General features: G+C 33.0%; 2 protein-coding genes across 2 annotated transcripts; both read left to right on the top strand.

The window, feature by feature from the left end:
- Nucleotides 1–3,054: 3,054 nt before the first annotated feature.
- Nucleotides 3,055–10,439, top strand: LOC115879710. The gene is made up of 7 exons (XM_030896668.1): nucleotides 3,055–3,085; nucleotides 6,610–6,817; nucleotides 6,878–6,961; nucleotides 7,067–7,231; nucleotides 9,016–9,166; nucleotides 10,312–10,387; nucleotides 10,431–10,439. The coding sequence occupies exons 2-7, from the start codon at nucleotides 6,643–6,645 to the stop codon at nucleotides 10,437–10,439; spliced, it is 660 nt and encodes a 219-aa protein (XP_030752528.1). The 5' UTR covers nucleotides 3,055–3,085; nucleotides 6,610–6,642.
- Nucleotides 10,381–14,419, top strand: LOC115879773 (odorant receptor Or2-like). Its single transcript, XM_030896761.1, has 3 exons — nucleotides 10,381–10,516; nucleotides 13,878–14,039; nucleotides 14,323–14,419. The coding sequence occupies exons 1-3, from the start codon at nucleotides 10,448–10,450 to the stop codon at nucleotides 14,377–14,379; spliced, it is 288 nt and encodes a 95-aa protein (XP_030752621.1). The 5' UTR covers nucleotides 10,381–10,447; the 3' UTR covers nucleotides 14,380–14,419.
- The last annotated feature ends 5,388 nt before the right edge of the window (nucleotides 14,420–19,807 follow it).

Raw genomic sequence — 19,807 nt, forward strand, 5'->3', positions numbered from 1 at the left:
TGAAAGTAATTTCCCACAATTTCTCATGGTCTTCTTCTAGTGATAAATATTTTTTCCGTAGGCTCTACGACTAATACTTTCTAATACAGCCGAAAGCTATTCTTAGAATACCCGGTACAATCGTTCCTTCATATTGTTAATAACGCATATAACTAATATTAAAAATATATTTTTTGACATATTAGTAAATTGTAGGGTAGGCATACAGAAATCCCAAAAGTCTGTCTTGATAGATATAGCCTAACTTAATACCTTTTAGCTTTAGTGATAAAAGTATTAAATTGTCAATTTATAGGAAAAAAATAAATAAATGGATTTATTTTCTGGGAATACCTACATTTTTCCTCAGCATCTCAGAGAGATAAACCGAGAAATAAAAAAAGGTAGTTTTTAGTTATTGACTAAAGTAATGCAGCAAAATATAAATAACTCTATACAGGATGTCCGATTTTCGTATGTTTTCCAGGGTTACCCGTTTATGAGAGGTACAAAGATGCTGTTTTCATGTTACTGAGATCATGTGGTAGCTCTGGTGTAAAAAATGCCAAGTTGTCATATTTATTTATTTATTTCCTTACATTGTCATTCGTTTTGATACTTTTTGTATTACGAGTTTTTGGTTTGAATGAATTGTATTGTGATACTTTAATCTTAATTTTTTTACTAGCAGACCTTGCAGTCGAACATTGTTCTTTTTAGAACCTCTTTTAGTGCGAAGTGTACAAGATAGCTTAATAGCCGTAAAAAACTCATCGCAACTTTATTAGAATATTTTGAACGGGAAAGCGGTAGTAATGGCTCTTTATATCCCGTAAGTGTAAGAGCACTTAGGAGGTGAGTTTTGTTGATCTAAATGATAACTGTTTTTATATTTATAATTAATTTATTTTTTGTTTCCTAAAATATTTTGATTAAAAGAAAATATGTAAAAGTGGGCAACGCTGCGCCGGTCAAGCTTAATCACGTGACTAAAAGTTTATTTGATATGAACTATAGAGTATATACAGGGTGGCCCATCGAAAACGTTCCGCAAGGCATAACGGCTAAGGTATTCTTTTTTTCAAAAAATCCAAAAGCACGTCAATTTTTTGGACAACTTTCGCCCCAAAAATGATTGCGAAATCTTCAACCCTCTAAGCGGGGGTGTCATCCCCCAACTTTTTTCAAATGGGAAGGGGGGTCAAGTGGCACCGCAAAAAATGAAAATCCGTCGAGTCATTGAGAAAATATGAAGGATTGAAATTTGAAAAGTTTATTGGAACATTTATCAGAGTAAGTAAAATTAAGGATAAATTCTTTCGACCAATTTGAGGTTTTTCTTATTATTGCTAGATGTTTACGCATTTTTTACTTGCCACAAGGTTGAACGATCAGGTGCGGTAGTTGCTAGATAGCTGTTCTGTGACTTGTGCGTTGAAGTTCTTCTCAATATTGTAAAACTGACTCACAATAGAATTTCCAAAAATACCAGCCGGTTCACAAACCTCAGTTCAATTTATGAGGGTTTTGTGTGTGCACCTCGTGAAAAACCCTGGGGTTGTCTTCAGCCCAGTACCGACCAGTTGTGCCGATTAACTACACCGTTCAAAAAGAAAGTACACTCATTCAAAAAACACACATTAAATGGAAAATTATTATCATTCGCCACTCGTTCACTCATAGCTTCACAAAATTGCAAGCGACGATCAAAATCGTCTTCGTTGAGTTCTTGTACCAACTGAATTTTGTACGGGTGGAACTTCCGTTATTTTAATATCCTTTGGACACTTTGCTACTAACTCGCGAACAATTTTGCCATAAAGGTGGTTGTCAGGATGGCGTTCATTGAATATCTGCGCAACCCGATTGCCACATTCATTATTTTTAAAATAAAGCGATTATTTCCACTTTTTCTGCAAGTGAGTACACCATAATAATTGTTAAAAAATTTAACGATATTGAGAAGAACTTCAACGCATAAGTCACAGAACAGCTATCTAGCAACTACCGCACCTGATCGTTCAACCTTGTGACAAGTGAAAAAATGCGTAAACATCTAGAAATAATAAGAAAAAAAAATTGGTCGAAGAAATGTATCCTTCTCATTTACTCTGATAAATGTTTAAATAAACTTTTCAAATTTCAATCCTTCATATTTTCTCAATAACTCAACCGATTTTCAAAAACGAAGCCGGAAAGTATAGAGAATAGAAAGCCCTTTTCATTGCGGTACCACTTGACCCCCCTTCCCCGCGTAAAGAGTTGAAGATTTTGCAATCATTTTTGGGGCAAAAGTTGTCACAAACAAAATTGACGTGTTTTTGAATTTTCTGAAAAAAAAATTACCCTGGTCGTTATGCCTTGCGGAACGTTTTCGATGGGCCACCCTGTATAAATATTTTAAATGGGACACACCCTATACAGTCTATGCATGCTCTGTCTGGAGTTATTTACAATTTGCATAACTTAGTAAAATTTATACTAAAAACATTAAATTTCCTTTAAAATTCATCAACTGATTTAATAATAAAATGAAATAAATATATGGATAAAAATGTCGTATGATTATAGAAAAAGTTTATTTTGTGTGTACCGTACTATTTAAATCATTCTGTGTACAATTATGTGTCATTAATTAAAGTACTTTCAGGGTTCAATTTTGCCAGACATGTTTTAAACATTTATCATGCTGTTGGCCATTTACCTATAGATATGCCGTTCCCATATGTCGTCCTATATGCACATTAAAATTTTTATGAAACTTATATTTGATGTAATGCTCTAATCACAAAATGCTTTGTACATATTTTAATTTCAAATGCCTCCTAACGACAGCCTGTCTTGATAAATTACACCCAATATGTCATGTTTTTCTCGTAAATACGATGACATTCCATGTGGGTTTAATAAGTATCTGCCCACCATTCGCTAGATGAACATGGATACGGAAATTGATATTCTACAATTGAACATTCAAGTTCTGAAATATTTATTTATGTGGCCGAAGAACTGTCTTACCAAAAATCAAAATTTGTTTTTCAGCTATGCTTATTTTCTTGTCAGTATAGGTTTTACGGTTCCTGTTTTTTGGCCAATCATATATCAAGTGAGTATATAAAAAAATAATTTATATTAAAAAACCATTTCAGATAACATTCTTAATTTCATTAAATACACTTTTTTTATTAATATTTTTAAATAAAAATATAATAATTAAATAATATACAGTAATGCAGTATGTCCCTGGATTGTCTTTACAAGAGAAAAAACTTTTTTATTATTGACATTTTGAAAATTTAATTAATAATGAATAAAAACAACTAAAACTTATTCGATTTCTTCACTTCACCAGTCACCAAAAACTTTCTTTGCTTAACATTTCTTGAAATTAAAATATTTTTCGTTAAATTCTTCAACAACCCAACGATAACTTATAGCCTTCTTATAGCATCACCTTTTTGTAGTATTGAATTAAATAAAGTTTGCACTTCTTTAATATTTTAGGCTCGACTTTCGTTTACTTGAAATCATGTAATGTACGAAATATTTGTTCATTTAATATTTGGAAGCCTTTTCGAATAGTAACTCATACAAAATTTTATGCGGAAATGCATCCTTTTTGAGTTTTTCAACATTAGAATAGCTGAAATCAGGGCTACATAAGTTTAGCTGAAATCAGTTACATGTAAGAAGTATTTGTTTATTTAGTACTTGGACGCCTTTCCAAATAGAAAGTCAAGAAAATTTTTCTGTGGAAATGCATAATTTTCAGTTACATGAAAACACGTTTCTGTTTTTCATTCTAGAAATTTTTCTAAATATAGACACGCAAAAAACTTTTTGCGGAAGTGTACCGTTTTCATTTATTGTTAAAATATTGTAAAATATAGCAAGATTTGAAAAGTACTCGGCAATTGGAATTCGCAAACAGACGCGTTTTAGCTTACAGCGTGTTTTGATTGCTTTGGTTAGGTCTGTTTTGGTCTGGTTTGACTCATTTTTGTTTATTTTCGTTTTTCTTCTCGGTACAGTGTTGATGTCTAAATTACAGTAGGGGGGGGGGTATCTACTAGGTTAAGTTCATACCTACACAAGACGTACGTCTGCTGGATCTGTGTCTATGAAAGGAATGCGGACAAAAAACATTTAAATAAACAGCAATATATTTTATACATCGACTTGACGAGTACGTCACCTCAAATCGCTCCGCCCACTCATTTTATTGGTCACTTGCAAATTTTTCGAATTTTTATTGATGGGACGCGTCGTCTAATTTTTTACGATAAACATCGAGAGAATATCGTTTCCCCTCTCACGGATACCCCGTAGCTGCAGAACGGACAAACGTACTGTAACTGATTTCAGTTATTCTAAAGTCAGAAAAAAGAGAACGATGCATTTCCGATTTTGCGTTTGGGGAGGCTTCTATATACTGGATGTTTTGTTGTTTTTTTCATAAGCGACAAGTAAAAAAGTTCATCCATATTTTAATGTAATGCGAAGTACCAAAGCTATTTTCGAAGGATTTTAGTCTCTATAGAATAATGCCCAACGTGAGATGTAATCATTAAACTATTTATAATTGTTTTCCAGGATATTTTTATCGCTACCCCTATTTATACCGAAAAATGCCGTGTTATATGATCGAAAAAAGGCGTCAAAGACGGCTTGGAAATGACAATCAATGGTAATTTTGGTACGGTCAATCTCTAGACATCATTTACTAAAAATTAACACTAATTATAAAAAGATTAAAAAAGGATAGAACGTTTCCAGACACATAATTATTTTAAAAATTATATTTTTACTCGAATTTTAAACTACTCCATTTAAAAATCATTTTTACTCAATATAAAAATAGATTACAACCTTCTTAAGAGCCTATACGGTGTGCTGTTACCGCTCTCAGGAGTCGGGTAAAGTGGGATTGTGGCCGAAGAAAATATACAGGGTGTTTCAAAACAAATGCGAAAAACTTCAGGGGGTGATTCCTTGTTCAAAATAAAGGGTAGTTTCCTTCATAAACGTTGGGTCAAAAGTCAACCATTAGGGAGATATTGCGGTACAAAGATGGTGGAAAAATAATGTTTTTATTTTTTATCTTGAAAACGAAAAGAGATAGACTAATAAAATTTTATGAAAGCATTACTGTTATGAAAACACACTTTCTGGTAATTTTTTCACTTTTTTAAAATGAGTGGAAGGGGTTGAAATAAACTACCCCTATCATTCTTGTTAACGAAATTTAAAGAAAAAATCTTATCAAACACATGCAAAAAAAAATTAATTTGGATAGTTTAGTTTGTTTAGAAACTTTTTATCTCTTGTATTTTTTGATAAAACTCACCGATTTGAAATTAAAAAATAAAATGTAAAGATTACATGTCAGGACAAAAACATTTTCTGATAAAGAATCTATGGGCTGCTGTAATTTTTTTAGGAAAAAATCTAGTCGGCCTCTGTTACTTTTTAGGATGTTCCTAATATTATTTTATTTGACATTACTCTACTGCAATACGTTATTATCTAGATGATTATTATTATCGTTATTATCACTAGATTCTTAATCTAAAAATGTTTTTTGTCCTGACATGTAATGCTTTACATTTTATTTTTTAATTTCTAATCGGTGAGCTTTATCAAAAAAACACAAGAGGTAAAAAAGTTACTAAACAAACTAAACTATCCAAATTAAAGCATTTGCATGTGTTTGATAAAATTTTTCTTTAAATTTCGTTAACAAGAATGATATGGGTAGTTTATTTCAACCCCTTCCACTCATTTTAAAAAAGTAAAAAAATTACCTGAAAGTGTGTTTTCATATCAGTAATGCTTCCATAAAATTTCATTAGTCTATCTCTTTTCGTTTTCAAGATAAAAAATAAAAACATTATTTTTCCGCCATCTTTGTACCGCGATATCTCCCTAATGGTTGACTTTTGACCCAACGTTTATAAAGCAAACTACCCTTTATTTTGAACAAGGAATCACCCCCTAAAGTTTTTCGCATTTGTTTTGAAACACCCTGTATATTATATTTCAGATTTCAGATATCTGCCTAAGGCTTAGCCCGATCCTGTTATTTTAAGCCACATCCAAAATTCCAAACACACCTGCTTGGATTAAGGCTTGATTAAGGTTTGCAGAGCTTCAGCATTTGCCATAAAATAGCGAGCAATTTGTTACAAAACCATATAAATTATATATCACTGTAATCACAAAACTTCAATCTATTTCCGTATTGTAACGGAATTTTAAATTATGTCTTTATTTTCGAGAAACTTTAGTCCAAACATAAGGAATATTTTGTTGATGTTTGACCATCAAAATCTTAAAAATAAAGAAGTTGTCAAAAATGCGCTACAACACGGATATAGTATAATCCTTTATCTTTAATTTCCTTCTTTATTTCATAAAACGTTAAATGCCAAACGCCTATTTTGCTACTTTTTCGGACTAGTGAAATGGACTCTTCTAACTGGCAGTAGCACCATTAAAAATATAAAAAAGAGTACGAGCCAAATAAATGGCGTCTAAGGCTTGACCTCGCTAAAATTATTATCAATTGTCATTCCGAAGCCGTCTTTAACACCGTTTTTTTTTCGATCGTATGGTATTTTATTTCAACAGCTTTCGATTGGTGTGGAAAATCTTAACAATCTAATGGAAACTCTAATTGCCATGTGCGATATAACCGGATATTTAATCGTTTATTGTTCAGTTATACAAAACCAACAAACCCTAGCAAAAATTTTGAAAGATATCAACATATTTTCGAAGTATTGTAACAAAGAAGTTATACTAGAAGCGGACGAACAATGTACCTACTACACCAAATGTAAATTTAGTTTTTTCCTAACTTTAAAGACTATGTAAACTAATTTTGATTTTTTTGAAGATCTCCTTATTTATTTAGCTGTTGGACTAGGCTGCAATTTGGGCTGGCCTTTGATATCCACAAAACATTGTATTAGAAGCAGAGGTATTTTTCTTCTAACAAATTTTGGTTACTATTAAAAGTAACAAATTTTGGTTACTATTAAAAGTAAAAAATTTTCGTTACTATTTAAGAAGCTTTGAATTTCAGGTACGGACTTTCACTTGAAACATAACCCATGTGGAATGCCTACACAAAATTTTTATCCATTTGATGCTAGCAAACCGCATATCTTTTGGATAGTTTATATGATGGAGGCCAATTACTGTGTTCATATTTGCTATGCATTTTCTCTAGCAACTGCCATGGTTACAGGTAAAAAAGGGTGTCCCGAAATTGTCATATAAATTTAAATAAATCTAACATACTAAAAATAACCTCATATTGTACAGGGTGGGCCAAATTGGACACTTTTAAATGGAAACACCCTTTTCTATAGGAGACGAAAACTAATATCGGTGTCTGGAGCTCAATTTTTATCAAAAACATGATGATAATAATCGTATATCGATATCTGTTACCGTTTCGGAGTTACGGGGTGTTTCTCAAAAATGTGTATTTTTCACGTATCCCTGTAACTTTTTTGCTACGGAAAATTTTGTATTTTTATGAAAACATTTCCAGAGCATCTTTTTACGTAGAATTTAATGGTTTAAGTATATATTTTTTTAAATTAATAATTTAATAGTTATCAACAGAAAAATTGATTATTTAATTGGGACACCCTGTATATTTTTAATTAACTGAAGAGGACTTAAAGTTACCTTTACAAAAATATAGCACACTTGATATTTTGTTATAGTCACACGAAATACAAAATTTTTAAAAGTTCGCCACTTTTAACTAGTAGGCTTTGGCCCCCAATGATGATCTGTCCCTAATAGAACTTGAAAACATGTTTCCAGCAAGGCGAGGCACCGCCTCAGAACGCTGAACTTAACCAATTTCGAGAACAATTGAATAGCTAGCCAAGATGCCGGCCGTTGGCCGTCGAGGCCGCCAAACTTAGCCCCTATGGATTTTTATCTCTGCGGAAGAATAAAGGTTCGTATTTTTAAATTGCCCGTATAATCTAGACAAGAATTAGAAGTACTTAGCGATTATGCAAGGGTATCTTTCACCCTAACGAGTTAATGAATTCCGCGAGAAACGTTTAAAATCGGTCCTGTATGTCCATAACAGAAGACACCTGTAGCAAAATCTCATGTCTTAGTATGCTATTTATTTTTATTGTTATTAGATATAGTTTAAATGTGTTGATGTTGTTAAATATAGTTTATATTGTTATATAATTCTGCATCTCTCATTGGAAATATTATTTTCGTTTTAATTGCTCCTCACACCTAGAATTTTTTTTGCATTACAGCTGCATTATAGCCGTTCAAATATTGAAAGTGGGCCCATTTTTAAAAACTCTATATCTCGAAGAGGAACCGCGCAAATTAACAAGTATGCTATATTTTTGGAAAGGTAATTTTAAATTCTTTTCAATGAATTAAAAATATACCGGCCGTCCCATATAAAAAATCAAATTACAGATCAGATCAAATTTTCTGTTATAATTCTTAACTTATTAATTAAAAAAAAAATATGCTTAAACCAATAAATTACACGTAAAAATGTGCTTTGGAAATGTTTTCATAAAAATATACAAGCTTCCATAGCAAAAAAGTTACAGCGACTTTAAAAATGTACACCTTAACAACAGTAACAGATATCAATGTGCGGTTTTTACCATCATGTTTTTGATAAAAATTAAGTTCCAGGCACTGATATTAGTTTTTGTCTATCTTCTATAGAAAAGGGTGTTCTCCTTTAAAAGTGTCCAATTTGGCCCACACTGTACAACATGATATTGTAATAAACGTATAACTGAATGAAGCGTATCATAATAAAATTAATAGAATATCTCTAATGTTTCATCCAAAGAATTAGAGAAGGTTTCAATAGAGGATATCCAAAAACATTACATTATAATGACACAACTGATAATGGCATGTAGATATACTCTCGTTGAACAGATTATGAGACATAGAACTGTCTTGAATATTGAAGCAGCTTAAAAATATTCTATAATAAACAAAGTTATTATATTTTAGGATTACTAATACATATCATCGCACAACTAAAAAATTGTGGCGCAATGTTTGAAAACGTTTTTAATGAAAATGAAGAAAATCTAGATGGTTTTAAGGATGCCGCCAAACGAAAATTTATAACTTGCGTTAAATACCATCAAGAGATATTACTGTAAGTGTAGTAGTGTATAACCATACCATTATTACAGAAGAATATATTATATTTCCGTTCATATTAATCAAAAGCATGGTCCAGATGCTACTTCATAGCATTCGATATCATAGCATCGAACAAATTTGAGACTTGAGATCAAAATATGTACCAGGAAAACTCTCCAAAACCATAATTATAGAGCTTTCTTTTTTCTTGAGTTATAAATCATCATACAGGCTCAGGGCTTTGCCAAAAGCCATCAGTATCTAAGATACATTTTGTTTTTTTCAGAGGTTAGTTCTACATCTATGTTACCTCAATTCCATGTTAAGGATGGATTCTTCCAGGTTCTTGAATTCTTAAAATTTTAAATTGGTTTCCACTTGGAAAGCAGAATGGTTCTGGTCCAGTTAGTAGAGTGTTTGCTCCTTTTCTAGCTAGATCGTTTGATTTTTTATTACCCTCTATCCCTTGGCATCGAGAGTAGAAAGACTTTTTTGCCTAATTTGTTCAGCTTTTCTAGGCACTTTTTGATTAAATTGGATGTGCTACACAATGATTCAGAACGTTTCGATCAGAAGTATCACTGGCCAGTTCACACTTGATATCAGTGATACTTCAATGCCATGTTCTTGGAATGTCCATTGTTGCTGTTGGGCAGGTACTTATGCCTCTTGTGAAGCAGATGTATACCAGTCTGTATTTTACACAGATTTTGTCTTGCTGTACGTTGCTTTAGTTTTGTGTACCAAGCTAATGGTCTATTATCCACCCCAAGATATTAGAATGCATCTATTTCCTGCCATTCTTTTGCATATTATAAGAGCTTTTGTGGCTTTTCTAGGGAATGTTCTTAATGTGCCTGTTCAACAGGCATTTACTGTCGAGGGTTATTCCGAGATATTTGACTTCCTGTGATGGGAGTATTTCTTTTCCTTCTAGTTAAATTCTCTTCAGAATTTCGACTTCGTTACCTGGTGAATAACACTGGTTTTGTCTGAAATGGTGCTCAACCCGACAGTCCTGCACCATCTCTCAAAACTATCTTCAACTACATAACATGCAATTAATTAACTTGATGCTGTGCTATTCAGCAATGTATTGAGTAAAATTAATTAAGATATTGTCATATCAGAAATCAAAATATGTTAACATTATTTTAGATATACGGAAAGAGTGTTTAATGTCTTCAGCCGAATGTTGATTATTTACGTAACCATGACATCTTTTACTCTAGCAGTCATAAGTTATCAAATAGCTAATTCGAAGACCAATTATCAAGACAGATTGAGATACGCCATGCTTCTGATTGGTTGGCTTGTGTTATTCTTTATGGTATGTTACTATGGCCAAAAAGTTAGCGAAGAGGTAAGATTAAAAAAAGAACTAGTAGTTTAAGTAGTAGTTTTGTCAAAAGACATGTTTTCTCCTTTAGGCCAGGATAAAAATAGGGTATTACCTCCGAATTCTTGACACCCGCACCGATTGACGTGAAATTTTAACAGTGAATAGAGATATATGTAAGAAACAAAAGTTACAGAGTAGCGATGTGTGTTTTCACCCTGGGGATGAGTGCCACCCCTTCTCGGGGGTAAAAAATAAATCACCCATTTTAATTACAAAAATCAATAAAACGATGAATTCCAAAAAATGTTCTATAACATTTTTTCAGAAAATTAATATTTTCAGAGTTATTTAGGATTGAAAATGTTGATTTTTCATTTAAAAACTGCATATTTTTCTGCAATTTTTTATAAATAACTCAAAACTCTTGCGTTTCGTCGCAAAACTCATATAAAGTAAAAATGAAGCTTTTGGAATAACGAATCAACTCATTTTTTGTCGTTTACCGCAGGTGTAGTAATAGCCGAGTTATCACTCTGTAAACTTGATTCTTTGTTTTTCGAAAACTAAATTGCAACGTTTTACCGTAAAATAATGGCGAAAGGACACATTTTTTTAAGAAAATGAATATGACCGTTTTTAAAGTGCTTGAAAAGATTTTTTAAATGTCCTTTTTTAAAGGCCTTTTCAAGTTCGTAGTTCAAAAACTCGCGGAGTTATGATAAAAATACCATTCATTCACCTCATTCACCTCATTTTTTCGGAAAAAAATTAACAACAAAATCTATGACTAAAATCATAAAAATAAAAACTATCAATTTGTAGGAAAAAAAATTACACGAGCTACAAAATAATCTCTATAGTTGAACAGTCTTGAACTCTTCATTTTCACGAGATTTTTGGGTTTTAAGGGCTCAAAGAAGTGGTCCTTACATGCAAGTCAAACTAAAAAAAGGAATATCTAGGAAATAAAGAGATCTATTATATATTATATATTATTATTATCCCATTATTTTCAACTTTTTTCTAAATTTAGGCATTCTAAACCGCTCGAACTTGCAGAGTCTATTGTTAGTACCTAAATATAGCCAACTGTACAGGGTGGGTCAAATTCGACGCTTTTAAATGGAAACACCCTTTTCTATAGGAGATAGACGAAAACTAATATCGGTGTCTGGAGCTCAATTTTTGTCAAAAGTATGATGGTGAAAACCGCATATCGATATCTGTTACCGTTTCGGAGTTACGGGGTGTTTTTCAAAAATATGCATTTTTAACAAATCACTGTAACTTTTTTGCTATGGAAAATTTTGTATTTTTATGAAAACATTTCCAAAGCACATTTTTACGTAGAATTTAATGGTTTAAGTATAATTTTTTTAAAATTAATAATTTAAGAATTATCAACAGAAAATTTGATTTTTTATATGGGACACCCTGTATATTTTTAATTTATTGAAAAGAATAAAAATTACCTTTCCAAAAATATAATACACTTGATATTTTGCTGGATTCCTCTTCGAGATATAGAATATATAAAAATTCGCCCGCTTTAAGTAAGTAGGCTTTGAACGGCACCGGCTGTAATGCAAAAAAATTCTAGCTGTGAGCATCAACTAAAAGAAAATAATATTTGCTATGAGAGATGCAGAATTTTATAACAATTTAAAATATATTTAACCAACATCAACATATTTAAACTATATCTAATAACAATAAAAATAAATAGCAAACCAAGACATGAGATTTAGCTACAGGTGTTCGACATATTGACCACCGTCTTCTGTTATGGACAGACGGGACAGTTTTTGAACATTTCTCGCGGAATTCAACTCAGTGGGGGTAAAAGATACCCTCTCATAACTGCTAAGTATGTCTAATTCTTGTCTAGATTATACATAAGAATAAGGAACCTTTATTCTTCCGCAAATATATCCATAGGATTAGATCCATGGGCACTAAGTAAGGCGGCCTCGACGGCCAACGGCTGGGATCTTGGTTATCTATTCAATTATTCTTGAAATTGGCTGCAAAAATTTGCTGATAACTTCAGCATTCAGAGGCGGTGCGTCGTCTTGCTGGAAAAATATGTTTTCGAGTTCCATTAAGGGCATATCATCAATAAGGGATCCAAAGCCTACTAGTTAAAAGTGGCGAACTTTAAAAAATTCTGTATTTCGAAAAAAATTATAACAAAATATCAAGTATGCTATATTTTTGGAAAGGTAATTTTAAATTATTTTCAGTTAATTAAAAATATAGAAGGTGTCCCAAATAAAAAATCAATTTTTCTGTTGATAACTCTTAAATTTTTAATTTTAAAAAAATTATACTTAATCCATTAAATTCTACGTAAAAAGGTGCTTTGGAAAAGTTTTCATACAAATACAAAATTTTCCATAGCAAAAAAGTTACAGCGATTTGTTAGAAACGCACATTTTTGAAAAACACCCCGTAACTCCGAAAGATATTGATGTGCGGTTTTCACCACCATGTCTTTGATGAAAATTGAGCTCCAGACACCGATATTAGCTTCCTATAGAAAAGGGTGTTTCCATTTAAAAGCGTCGAATTTGACCCACCCTGTACATGTATTACGCTTAGTTTTTATTTTTATAATTTTAGTCATAGATTTTGTTGTTCATTTTTTTCCGAAATAATGAGGTGACTATATTATTTTTATCATAACTCCGAGAGATTTTGAGCTACGAACTTTTTTAAGACAGCATTTAAAAGCTCTTTTCAAGCACTTTAAAAACGGTTATAGTAATTTTCTTCGAAAAATGTGTCCTTTCGCCATTATTTTACGGTAAAATGTTGCAATTTAGTTTTCGAAAAATAAAAATCACGTTTACAGAATGCTAACTCGGCTATTATTAGACCTACAGTAATCAACAACAATGGATCGTTTAGTTATTCCAAAAGCTTCATTTTTGCTTTATATGAGATTTGCGATAAAATGAAAGGTTTTCAAGTTATTTATAAAAATTGGCAAAAAATATGCAGTTTTTAGATGAAAAATCAACATTTTCAATTTTAAATAACTAGGAAAATATTAATTTTCTGAAAAAACATGTTTTCTTAGAATTCATCCCTTAATTGATTTTTGTAATTAAAATGGGTGATTTATTTTTCACCCCCGAGAAGGGGTGGTACTCACCCCCAAGTTGAAAACACACATCGCTACTCAGTAACTTTTGTTTCTTACATATATCTCTATTCACTGTTAAAATTTCACGTCAATCGGTGCAGGTGTTCAGAATTCGGACCCTAAAACCCTCGCTTACTGGCCTACTTTTTTGGTTAGGAAAGGTAACAAATGAAATCGAAAAAACTGTTTGGATGAAATATTATTTAGAAAATACTTGTGTTATTGTTGTTTCAGTCTATGAATATAGCTGGATCGGTTTACAAAAGTAAATGGTACGAATTCGATATCGATGCAAAGTTGCGAAAAAATATAATTTTGGTAATTGCCAGAGCCCAGAAACCGTTGACATTAAAAGCCAAATATATGGGTACTATTTCTTTAGTGCGATTTGTGAGAGTAAGTACAGAATCATTAATTTCTTAAATCTCGATCCATCTAGTTATTTCCTTATTAACCAAAAGCTCAATTTCATTAAATCATTAAACTAAACAAAAATTAACATTCCATCTCTCAAAAGAGCACATTTGAGTTTTATAGTGAGTTTAGGGAAGTTATTTTGTTGTTTTATTAATTTTTTACTTTTTACTGTTATATTGTTTATTTTTGGCGAGGTTTTATGTCAGTGTCTACATAGTGTTCATTTATTTTTTAATGAAAAATATATATTTTTCCCTTTCAGGTTCTTAGGAGAGCTTACTCATTTTTTACATTATTATTGGCAGTTACCGATAATTAAAAAGGACGAGTTATGTTTATATGCATTAGTCGACACCACACTTAAATCGTTTCTATTCTCAGCAAACCTAATAGGTATATGTTAAGTAGCATGATATAATAAAGATATATCAAATGTAAGCAGTAAAAATTTAGAGAATAAGTATATGTCCAGGTGGAATCTACGCTATCGAAAGATTAAAATCTAACAACTTATCTTAGATAAGCACTATCAGGAACAAGAAATTGCTATCTCATCCGATAATAACACAGGCCGACAAAAAAAATTTTTTTCGATGTAACACAAAGCTCAATAGGATATTGTGGTAGAATGAACCTATCTAATCACGAAAGTGGCAAAAAAAAAGTCGTAACACGTAAGGTTTTTTTGTTACATTAATAAAACATCATTCAATATTACAATATTCAATATATTAAGATAGCTATTCAAAACATGATTTAAGAACTTTAAGCCTATATACCGATTATATTTTATAGTTTACACTCCTCAAACATTACTTATACCTAAAAAGTACAAAAACAATCGAAACGAGATCAAAACATAAACAAAAACTTTTACTTTTTTCCTTTTATGAGGGACCGCGTCTTCTCTTCAAAAACCAACAGTAATCACCCATCATGGCTGGATCCCATCGTCCTTGATAACGAATTTCCATTGTCCTTATGTCTTGATGGAATCTCTCACCTTGCTCATCACTGACAGCACCCATATTTTCAGGGAAAAATGACAAATGAGAATGGAGAAAGTGAATTTTTAAAGACATTCGGGCACCAAGCGATTTATAAGCATCTAAAAGCTCATTAACCAATTGTCTGTAGTTCGCATCCTTTATTGTTTCCCAAAAATCCCCTCACTACACTAACAAATGAGGTCCATGCCTGAGTTCCTGCCTGGTAAGCGTGTCTGTGAAATTTGTGTCGTCCAACAATTTCCTGATTTGTGGTCCAATAAAAATACCCTCTCTTCAATTTGGCATCACTCAACTGGGGAAAGACTTGCCTTAGGTATTTAAATCCATCACCTTCTTTTATTCATAGCTTTCACGAAGTTTTCATGAGGCCAAGTTTGATATGAAGAGGAGGCAGGAGGACGTCTTTGGGGTCTACAAGAGGGATATACTTGACATTTTGGGAACCCGGTTGAAATTCACTTCTTTCTGGCCAAATTTTCTGTACATAATGATGATTTACTGCACGACTGTCCCACAAACAAAGAAAACAGCAATATTTTGTAAATCCTCCCTGAAGTCCCACTAAAATTCCTATAACTTTCAAGTCCCCACATATCTGCCATTTATACCTGTTGTAGTTGATTCTATCTAAAAGCATGCGCATATTTTCATAAGTTTCCTTCATTGTCACTGAATGGGCAACTGGTATAGAGGGTTTTAAATTTCCGTTATGCAATAACACAGCTTTTAGGCTATATTTCGACGAATCTATGAATAAGCGCCACTCACAGGAGAATGTTCTATAGAAAGTTCCTGCATTAAGCCATCGATATCAGTACATGCACACAACGAATCCTCCATACTGTAGAATGCAGAGAACGGAGCATTTCTTTTTCTAAAAAGTGGTGATTTTTGTTTCATTGGCTAACAGATTCCATTCCTTAAGCCGGGATCCAAGAAGTTCTGACTGCTGCTTTGATAACCCCAAGTCACGCACTAAGTCATTCAACTCGCTTTGAACAATCAAATGTGGCTTGTCGGAACCGCCCTCTGGGGTAAAGGTAGGATCAGTACACTGGTCTCCAGAGCTGTTTGATTCAATATCTTCCTTATCTTCCAAAACAATACCTTGCCAGTCTAAGGGCGCGATCGGCACTGGGAGATCTGCACCATGAAGAACAGGTCGTATGGCAGACGGCAAATTGGGATACCTCGATCTTGTGCTTTTGTTTTTTGAAAAACCTTCAGTTTTCGTCAGGCAAAAATAGCAATCGTCAAATGGTTAGTTGGTTCTCGCCATACCATTGGAACCGCAAATGGCATTTTTTTCCTCTTCCCTTTCATCCACTGCACAAGCGACACGCTACAAGTAACGCAGCACACATGAGGAGCCCACTGCTTGTCTTGATCTCCAACCAAAACTCCAAAATACTTGAAGTAGGCTTTCTTCACATTTTCAGAAAATGGTCTGGCTTGTGATTGCACCATAAATTCTCCACAAATGTAACAAAATCGATCAGGAGACACTTTACAACTGCGGCGCGTTTGACTTGACATTTTCGTACCATTTATCTACACGCATAGAACAACTCACGTCGAAAATCAACTGAAAACTGAACTCTCTTATGTTTTTCACAATATATTATAGTGCACAAAATGCGTCCCTTTCAATCATCCCATCATAAAATTTACCTGTATGTAAACGAATCTACCTAGACTTAATACCTGACATCTATAAAATTGACTACCTGCAAAAAAGAGGCGTAATTAGGCAACTGAAAAGTGGTACGTGTAGGAGCTTCAGGAGTATTTTTTCTGTTATTAGAAGCATATTTTTATGAAGAAATTCTGCAACTGACTCGTGTTACAAAAATCATGTCGGCCTGTGTAATCAAGCAACCTTAAAAGCGATCAACTCAGTAACCATCAATGCGAAGATTGTCAAAGAATGCCTAGAGAATCTGAACAAATTAAAAAAATAAAATAAAGTCCTCCTACTCTAGGTGCTAGCCTACCAAGGTATAGGAGATAATGAAAAAACTGGACTAGAATCGTTCTGCTTCCGAAGTGGAAACCAACTTAAAGAGGAACTCAAGAACCTGGAAGTCTCGATCCATTACCTGGAATGGGAATTCTCCAGGTCGGTCAAGTTTGCCCCCCGTATTAGAGGAAATTTAAAAATAAATATATCACTATTTTGCACACATTTTGCACAATTTTGCACACCATAAATGATATTTTGCACACTTACCTAAGAGAAACTAGAACCGTTTTTTAAACGGGGGGCAAACTTGACCGTTCCCCCCCCCATTTGTTACGAAATTGATTTGTTTCTATGTATATCGATTCGGCTAATTTTGCACAATTTTGCACACCTATTTTAGAATTTTGCACACCTTCCTGACGAAAGTTATGAGGTTTTGAAAATTTGCAATTTCCCCCCCATCTGCTATGAAATTGACTTTTGTTTATATCAAACGAATCGGCTAATTTTGCACAATTTTGCACAGCTACTTTCGAATTTTGCACACTCTCCTGACAAAAGTTATAAGGGTTTGAATATTTGAAATTTGTCCCATTGTGTGTGAATTGTCTCATTTAAAAAACATAAGTATGGGTCATATTTGAAAATGACAGATCTCAGTGGACGGTGGAAAACTGTACGGAACCCAGACTTCACCTTTTCGATAAGTTATAGGATAACCGAGATATGAGGGTTGTCGAAAAATGCAAAATTTTCAAATTTGCCAGGTATTTCAGGAAGTAAGAGGGCTAGGACAAATCTGTGTGTAGAATCTTTAGTTTCATAAATGTTCTTCTATAAAAGTTATAAATTATCGAAAAGGTGAAATCTAAGTTCCGTGCAGCTTTTCACGTCACTGAGATCTATCATTTTTCGAAATATGACTCATACTTATGTATTTTTAAGTGGGACATTTCACACATAATGGGACAAATTTCAAATATTCAAACTCTCATAACTTTTGTCAGGAGAGTGTGCAAAATTCTAAAATAGCTGTGCAAAATTGTGCAAAATTAGCCGATTCGTTTGATATACACAAAATTCAATTTCTCGTGACAGATGGGGAAATTGCAAATTTTCAAACCTTCATAACTTTAATCAGGATGGTGTGCAAAATTCAAAAACAGGTGTGCAAAATTGTGCAAAATTAGCTGATTCGTCTGATATACACAAAATTCAATTTCGTGACAGATGGGGAAATTGCAAATTTTCAAACCTTCATAACTTTAATCAGGATGGTGTTCAAAATTCAAAAACAGGTGTGCAAAATTGTGCAAAATTAGCAGATTCGTTTGATATACACAAAATTCAATTTCGTGACAGATGGGGGAATTGCAAATTTTCAAACCTTCATAACTTTAATCAGGATGGTGTGCAAAATTCAAAAACAGGTGTGCAAAATTGTGCAAAATTAGCCGATTCGTTTGATATAAACAAAATTCAATTTAGTCACAGATGGGGGGAAAATTTCAAATTTTCAACCGCTTAGAACTTTCGTCAGGTGGGTGTGCAAAATTGTGCAAAATTAGCTGAATCGATGTACATAGAAATAAATCAATTTCTTAACAAATGGGGGGAACGGTCAAGTTTGCCTCCCGTTTAAAAAACGGCCCTGGTTTCTCTTAAGTAAGTGTGCAAAATATCATTTATGGTGTGCAAAATTGTGCAAAATGTGTGCAAAATAGTGGTATATTTATTTTTAAATTTCCTCTAATACGGGGGGCAAACTTGACTGACCTGAATTCTCCAACGCAACGGTCTAAAGCTTGATTTTCATGCATCCGTTATCCGACGATACGATGATACGATATTAATTTTATTGGTTGAATTTGAAGACTTCGGTTGGTTAGAAACGGTTAACCAATCGAAGCCCTTACATTCAGCCAATAAAATTAATATCGTATCATCGTATCGTCGGACAACGGATGCATGAAAATCAAGCTTAAGTCACTCGAAAAAATTTCTCAGGGCTTATGACCGAGGAAAATCAAAGATTTTCTTTGATTTAAGTAAGAACAATCTTCGGATTGTCGCGGGAATTTTAACAGGACACTGTCTCCTCAACGAACACCCCAGTAGATTCAAGCTAAGAAACGATGGGAAATGCAGATTCTGTGGGGAAAACGGGGAAACACCAGAACATCTACCACTAAGTGTAACAAGACGACAACCAAAATTCACTTTGTAACCGTATAAAATACAACGCGGTACATACTTTATTTCCTGCCATGAAAAAAATAGAAGTTTCTCAAAAAAATTGTGGATTTATTAATTTGTGAAATTTGAATATTAATAAAATTTGCTACGCCCATTGATGGGCATAATTTGTACGTAGCCTCTTTATATTGTTCAATAAATATTTTATTGGTATTTCTTTAATTCTTTTGTAACTCCTAGCATGTTTTTGTTAGTTGCATGTTTTTTAATTTTAATTGTCTATTCTCTACAGTGAGAATATAGGCTGCAGGGTATGTTAGATAATTACAAAAAAATATTTTTTTTAATTTTTAAAATCTTGTATCTTTGAAAGATTAATTTTTTTTATGAGTTTTCCAAATTTTTTATGTACCCAATAACCTTGATTGCACCGTAAAATTTGGTTGTGCTGTTTTCGATCACTGAAGATCGTAGTGACGATAAGCCGCAGGCAGTGGCGGAGATATGCATAAGCAAATATAAGCATTGCTTAGGGGCCCGGCCATGGCGAGGGCCCACTAGGGACCCTGTTCGGCCAA

This window comes from Sitophilus oryzae, unplaced genomic scaffold (genome assembly GCF_002938485.1).
Source record: "Sitophilus oryzae breed Bouriz unplaced genomic scaffold, Soryzae_2.0 scaffold_1586_pilon_pilon, whole genome shotgun sequence".
NCBI lineage: Eukaryota > Metazoa > Arthropoda > Insecta > Coleoptera > Curculionidae > Sitophilus > Sitophilus oryzae.